At 47.6% G+C, this 7,537-nt stretch overlaps 1 protein-coding gene across 2 annotated transcripts in view; it reads left to right on the forward strand.

The window, feature by feature from the left end:
* LOC125960162 (cyclic nucleotide-gated cation channel subunit A) overlaps positions 1-7,537 on the forward strand; it is a 56,259-nt gene that overhangs the window by 26,097 nt on the left and 22,625 nt on the right. Inside the window, exon 1 of one of the 2 annotated variants that reach the window (XM_049693391.1) lies at positions 6,336-6,445. The exons of the other annotated variant lie outside the window; for it this stretch is intronic. Within the exon in view, the coding sequence (XP_049549348.1) occupies positions 6,398-6,445 (48 nt within the window). The 5' untranslated portion in view covers positions 6,336-6,397. Of the gene's footprint in view, positions 1-6,335; positions 6,446-7,537 lie in introns of those variants that run through there. 2 annotated transcript variants of the gene reach the window in all.

Raw genomic sequence — 7,537 nt, forward strand, 5'->3', positions numbered from 1 at the left:
GCACACTAAACCAGAGCATCGTAGACGGTATGTTATGATAGCTTTGAAGTGCATTCAAATTGGACGCTTGAACTTGAAATCAGAGGCGTTGGTTATTTAACTATCCTGCAGTAATCAATACGGCAAAGAGCATCAGTACATTCTATTATACTTTAGTCATTTGGAATCAGGATAACATGTTCTGTTCTCCGGAATGGTTTAAGATGCAACCATCGTTTATCTATCAAGTGATCTTAATTTATAGTTATAATGCGGTGACAATTTGAAGTTCATAGCTCCATAGTCCAGAGAGAATAGTCTGATCCAGCTTAACACTCTGCTTTCATTTTGATCGATACGCTTTAATAATTGATTGATTAAGAGTGAGTTCATTTGAAAACGATTAAGATGGTCTAAAGTAATACTGAATAGTACTTTGATTAAGGTGGCCGCTTGCTGAATCTGACCAACACTTTTTTCGTATTATGCAAGTCCTGATACAGCAAACGAGAAGATTCCAGAAAAAGTACATTTTTGGAGTAGATTTCAAGAATTTCCTCTCCAATTTATCATCGAAATCGAACTGAAATTACTACTTACTTACTTACTGCGGTAATGGAATTGATTTTATATAGATATTCCAAACCGGAGAATGGTTACTACTTGCTACCTTCTGTAATAATCGGATTCTAAACGGCTCAAGGTTTACTTGGATTACTTTTTATTATTACCATTAATTCTAGAGCAGCCGCATCAATGCATGACGGTAGAAATAAATACCGACAGATTGCTTTTAGATGATTGAACTCTTCATAAGCTCCTATTTAGGCCGAGGATAAGCAGTTCACATTTCAATTACACAAACAAAGCTTCGGTAGCAAGGGTTATTACGTCAGGAAGAAAGACCTTCCGGCCGTGACTTTGCAACCACGAGGCAATCAGAATCAATCATCAATATTTGAACCTCGCCACCTTTCACGGCACCAATTTCACGAATGATAATTCTTCACGGTTCACTGGCGCCACCTTTCCCCATCCCCTCCCGCCAAAAATCCCATCCGATCTGAGGCTTCCGATCGGACCAGCGATGCGTAATGATTTATTGCGGATACGAAATCGAACCCCCCGGGATCTAACCGGTTCAACGAAGACGATGGTGACGACGACGACGGAGACGACGGATTATGTAAACGGGTGTGGCGTGTAAATTTGCCCAATTCTCAAGGATTAACGAAGTAATTAATCAACCTGAGAGCCGAGTTCCTTGCGAAGCCGCAGCGGGAACAGCTTCTTTATCGGAAACGAAAACGGAGCTAAGGAGGCGATGCTACGGATGGTTCGGCCTTCGCTGGAAGGAATTTCGTGAGGAAATCCATCTCCTCTAACATACAGACGCACGTACACACAGACACACGAAACGATGCCGCCGACAAATGGCTTCGGAAAAAGATGGATTGGTTAGTTTTCGTCGAATATGATTGTGTCAACAGGGGGCCTGATGGTGGAGTGATGATAGACCCACCGTCCCTTCCAACCCAAGATCGAGGGATAACGAACGATGGTCGCATCCGTTTTCCGGATCCTCAAGCCTCAAGATTATCTGCTTAGATTGATCGAACCATTACCGAGAAAAGAAGGTGCTCGGAAGGAAAAAGATTTGTGGCGACATTCGTCTTCGACCGTTTCGGGTCATCCGTCCGCGCTTTGCCCTAGATAGATGCGTGCGTGTGTGCGTGCGTGGTGGTCACTGCAATGGACCAACGGTTCCGATGAAGACACCAAATATTGGCATTTGACAAATTGTGTCACCATTTTGGTTTTGAACCATTCACCTGTGCTCTGCCAAGACACTTGCGCGCCGTCACTATGGATCATTCCATTTTTAAACATCCCATTGGTTACAATATACCGTCAAAATGGCCATTTTCGTATCCACCATTACATCGCCGCAACCACAGGGCAACGCAGTGCGCTTTATGCGTGTTGAAAATGCGTGTCCATTGTTGGAAAATGGATACGTTTTCCACCCCATAAACAGTGACAAAAGGGAAACACACACACACACACACACACACAATCTAGTGAGCCTGTTTCGATGTAGCACACAATTCAATAGACATCTCGCGTAGCAACATTTTCATCGCTAATCACGTTACCTCGGGATCCGCGAACAAGAACGCAAAGGCCCTGCGTGGCCTGCTGCTGATGCTATTACCGATGTTTCCTTTGATCGACGCTCGCTGTCGAGGTTGTGTTGAGCATGTTTTAGCCCTTCTTCCGAACCCGATCCATCTTCCACCGATAAACCGGTAATGACAAAACCACATCGTTGAAGCGCGCGGCGGATCCTCTTTTATCGTATCGGTTGCGCGGTGCGCCAAACAAAGCAAACGGTAGAGACGATGGCGAATAGAGGGAGGCGAGAGAGAAAAAAAGGCGAATAATAATGACGCGCGGCGCACGGCGTTGAATGGCGATGGCAAGCATAAAGCAATGCAACATAAATTGAAAATTTTACCTTGTCGCACATCGCAGCGGAAGCGAACGGAACAACGTGATCGTGTCATTACCGGGCCACCGGATTCGCCTCGGATGGCCAGTCAAGTCAACACAAGTCACAGTAACGGCCGGAGCAGCAGCAGCAGCAGCAGCATCCTAGCCTAGGAGCGCACTCGGTGCTGGTGAAGTGGAAGGAAAGGGGACACGTCCGTCGTCACGCTCCGTCGGGCCGGTCGTCGCTACGTGCGATAACGATGTGGTTGGCTTACTTGGAACTCGGCGATCTGCGTTGCTAGGTATCGGGGGTTGGTGGTGACCATGGCAGGTGATTTCCTGTCGTTTAAGATGTTTACTTTACGGTAAAGACCTCGCGATCAAGGTAGATGAATCTTAAAGAAGCATTAGACGAATAAGTTCGTTTGGAGTATGTAAAGGTGCGCGGCCACGGAGGCAAACAGTTAAGAAGCTTTCATTTGGCTGTCATTTTGGCGACTTGCGAAACATTTTATTTCAAGCACAAGACCACGATAGCGGCCTTGTTCTGCAACTCGCAAACCAACAACACACCATGTTCTATGTGAATGACGTATGCGTTGCGCTTTTTAATTGTTTTTTCTTCCACCTTATCCGTTCTCGGTCACGCTAACAAACATTATTTTAATCTATTTCAATTTCTTAATAGAAATTAAGATTTCACAATTCCTAATAGAAATTGCTACCGGGGTCAGGCGCCTTTAGGTCGCCTTTTTTAACATTTCATGAATGAATGAAATGTTAAAATGAATGAATTCAATGTTGTTTCTAAAGATAAAATCATATTGACCGAACCTACAGCGTACAGCTCGCACGCGTTGCGCCACAACATTCTCTCGAAAGCCTCAGCACCAAGCAGAACACTGGAAGTGTAAAGCCTGCAGCGCTTCAAATGGGCAGGTTGGAGCCCCGCTCCGGTTGGCCACTCGATAAAATATGATTGAAAATGGTGGACGTAATAAAATAAATTTTTATGACCATTTGATTCTCCACAATCGTCAATGATGATGATGATGATGATGTTGATGGCGTTTGAAGATAGCTTGCGCTGATGCGCCGCCACCCTCCCTTACCACCCACCCACCCACCTGGTTTTCATTTCGATGTATCGCACGCAGCCTGCGTAGCCTCGCAGTAACCATGGCAGCTAGTCAAGCTGCTAGATCCGAGAGAGAGCATAAAATGCCTGGCGAGGCTGCCTGCTACCGGTAAGTGACATTGACTTGCGGGGGGGGTGTGGGGGGGGGGGGTTTGGAGGTGATGATGGTGTGCAGGCAACGGCACCCTGTGGGACCGGGGTAGCGTTATGTCCGTGGAGATGATTTTTACGGACCATGGATTAAAAGCCCTTTGCCGTCAGTGAACGTCTCTAGACGTCACCGCGAACCTTTCAAACCACCCGCGCTCCCCTCCCACCCCCTTTGAAACCCTTCAAGTTCCCGGTGGTTCAAGGAAACTGGGCCAACTCGCTGGGAACTCGCTCGCAATAAGCAAATACCACAAAGCGGATCGTCTCTCTGGCTGGCTTAACCGACATCTGCATTATGGTTGCCATGGAAATTGACTAACGGCTCGACGGAATCCCAGGTGCTTTCGGTTTCCAGAGTGTTCTTTGTTTTTTTCTTGCGCCATTTGCGGCAATCTTTGTATGCTTAGTGACCCAACATTGCGTTAGCTAAGCTCGTACACCTCGTTTCATAATGTTATCTTTCAATTGTGTGGGCCCGTGGCAGATCCGTATCCCTGGGGCTTTGCCTTGACAATATCTTGGCAGTAATAGAATTGCGCTCTACATAACATGGAGTGTCTCCTTGCAGCTCCAGTTATTGCATAATATTTCTACGATATTAGTTTAGTTTTGTTGTCAACGATCTGTTCCATTAGATTTGTTCTTCTAGACTAAACTATTAATGTCCAGTAGATCAAATTGAAGCGATCTTAACATATTTTTCCTTAACTTCCAGACTTCTAACACAATCAATGTTGTTGCGCTTTTGTTCTTGCAAAACGTTGCTGTCTCGCTCTCTCGCTTTCAAGTTTCTGAAAACTCCGGAAAAGCCACCTCCACCAGCCCCCCACTCCCGGTAGCGCGTTCTCAAGGATATAAACCATCCGGTAACAACCGGAACCCCAGCCGCCCAGCACGCACCCAAGGGCTTCCCAAGGATCGGGAGCTAATTGCGTCCCACGAAATGCGCCCCAGGAGCATTGACCGTTTGTTGTCGTTTCCAAGGCGCTGATTTTCCGCCTCCCTTTCAGCACCCAGCCCCCTGGGGGGAGAAAAGCAGCAGAAACCATCAATCTTAATTCGCCCAACGCGCACCGTTTGACGTAGTCTCGTTCGGGCGGCGGTCTCTAGCTTTTCAAGTCAGGCGCCTCAATCGAGCAGAAGCCAAGAAGCCTGGCAGCCGAAGAAAGAAAACGTCAATTTACGACTAATTGCAGGTGTTGAGAGGTGTTTTTTTGGGGGGGCGCAGGAGGATGGTCCAACAGTCTCATTACACAGGAATCCCCCGGTATAGGCGATAGCACCTAACCTCGAAGGCCTTCCATTTGGCGACTATCTATGGCGTCGTATACAGCTAGAACCTACACGCAAAGCATAAGCTATTGTCTCTATCACGCACACACGACAAATCTACGCCCACCTACACGACCATCTGTCCAACGGCTAGACGACAACAGGAAGAACTACAATTTGCTCATTGGCGGGCTAACGCGGGAACTGGCGAGTGCGATTTACCGCAAGCTTAATACACCATCCGCCGATCTGCCGGTTCCAGTAATTTTCCACTCCGTTTGACAGCCTCCCCCCGTTTCGACAGCCTTTCATCGGCCTTTGCTTAAGTCACTCAAATCCGTGTACCGGCGTGTCCTCGGACAAACCCCCGGAGGGCGGGGTGCGCACTGCTAAGCATTTAAGAGACCGAAGCGGACGAGATAAACCGGAGGCTTCTGGCGGAGCGGCGTCCTTTTCATCATCCTCAACGGCCTCCGGTTCTCCGAAATCCCCGATGGCGGTCGGAAACTTTGCGAGAATCAACCGAGCCCGGCCATTATTCGCACTTTCCGCTGGGAAGGCGGTGCGAGTGAAAGCATTCCCCCGGCCGTAATTAGCTCGTTCGTTGACTCGTTTGACGAAGGATTCCAGGCGCGGAGAACACGCGGCCGCTCGCAGCTAATGGACGGTGTCGTCTCGCGATTTATTTTTCTTTTCCTGGGGTTTTTTGGGCATCTTATTTGGGCCGACGGCGAGAGAGAGAGAGAGTGGGAGACGGTGCCGTGACATTGAATTTTTTTTTCGCCAAGTTCCTGGAACCATTGAAGCCATTTGGAGGCTTAAACGGTTTGGATTTTGTGGAAAAGGTGCCATAACCTTAAAAAACGTGCCCTCTCTGCAATGTGTTTAAGAGCGGACAGGTTGAGTACTTCAAAAAGCAAACTACGACCTTCAAGTAATAAAGAACGCAGTCGGGAGTAGCTATTAAGTAAACAGCACCGGCACCAGGGAATCGTTTGTTGTGTAAACATCGTTCGCGAAACATCATTTACAGCACCAGGATCGTTGGCAGGATAGCATTCCAGACATGCAGTTGGTGCTAGCCCCGAACACGGCGCTCACTGTTCGCACGCACGAGCATTAATTAGTTTTCCAATCAACTACCGTCCATCAGAAGTCCACCGCCACTGCCAGTCGTTTCATGAGGAGGAGGGCATACCGTGAGGTCGCGGCCTATTTCCCCCCTACGGTGTGCTAACACGTCCCGCGAAGCATCGTTCGTGCATGTGTGTCCGTGACCGTGTTGTGTGTGTGTGCCTTTGTGTGTGTGTGTGTGTGTATTTATGTTGTGCTAGTGCCAAAAAGTGACTCGTTAAAGCTTACAAAATGGTGCAACGGATTGACATCGCTACCATCGGTGGAGACAAAATCATGGTACGCCGGAACGGACAGCAGCAGCCACCGGTGCACTTGCATACCGGCGAGGGGTGGGGGAGGGCTCAATGAATACAAATTTATGATAATTTGCAGGAGGGGTTTATCATCCGGCGCGTATCGTGAAAAACGCGTCAGCTGCATCGGCTTATGTCGGGTTCAATCTTGATTGGGAAATTTGCGAACACGAACGTCATGGTCGGCGTCCTGGCTAGAGGGCATGCAATTAGGTTATCGTTGTGCCTTCCCCAATCAGGCCCTTTGATCGAAGCCTTAGGGCAGAATAGGAAATAATCCTTTTGGTCGCTGAGAGGATGTTCAATGTATTACATTCCTAAAACATCGTCAGATGACGTGGAGTTATATGAAGTTAGCTACGAATTTCAATACCCTACTGTTATGATACTAATACCCATTGCACAATCTTCCAGATACTATCTTACTACCTAAACAACGCCATTTCCCTTCAACTCTACCTAAAAGTTGAGCACCTAAAGTAGTATCCATAACATCGCGTGTTCCCGGGGAGTCGGAAGTCTTCTTATACCTTCACCTTCCTTAGAAAGCACTGACACGTGGCACAACCGACAACTTTACCCGTCTGGCCAGTATCACTAGCAAGGTCACCGAAACTTTCTCTCGACCGCTCCGATTCCCGTAGCCTGACCCTGAACCTAGCAATGGGTTACGGCTACCGGAAAAGCCCTTTCCTTTACCCTTTTCAATTACTAAACTACTTTCCGGAACTCTCTGTCGCATGGCGGCTGGCGTTGTTTGTTGTTAGTAGGGGAGTTCTTTGTTGGATAATTAATTGTTGATCACGAGAAGTCGAAATCAATAAAGGGAATTGTGGTCTAGTCACGGGACTAGTCGGTGGACGATAATTGGTAGTTGTCGAAGGTCATCTTTCACCTTGTAGGACTCCCAAACGACGACTGAACTGGGAACACTGACGGAGTAAATACATAATCACGCAAGTATCAAGTGTCTGTAGAGTCTCTGAAAAAAGATCCAGACTGACTGAAAGAGAATGTTTGTTTTCCCCAACATCCAACATGATTAAAGTGATTTCACCGGAGGCCCAGACTGCCA

The sequence above is a fragment of the Anopheles darlingi genome, chromosome 2 (genome assembly GCF_943734745.1).
Source record: "Anopheles darlingi chromosome 2, idAnoDarlMG_H_01, whole genome shotgun sequence".
In the NCBI taxonomy this organism is placed as follows: Eukaryota; Metazoa; Arthropoda; class Insecta; order Diptera; family Culicidae; genus Anopheles; species Anopheles darlingi.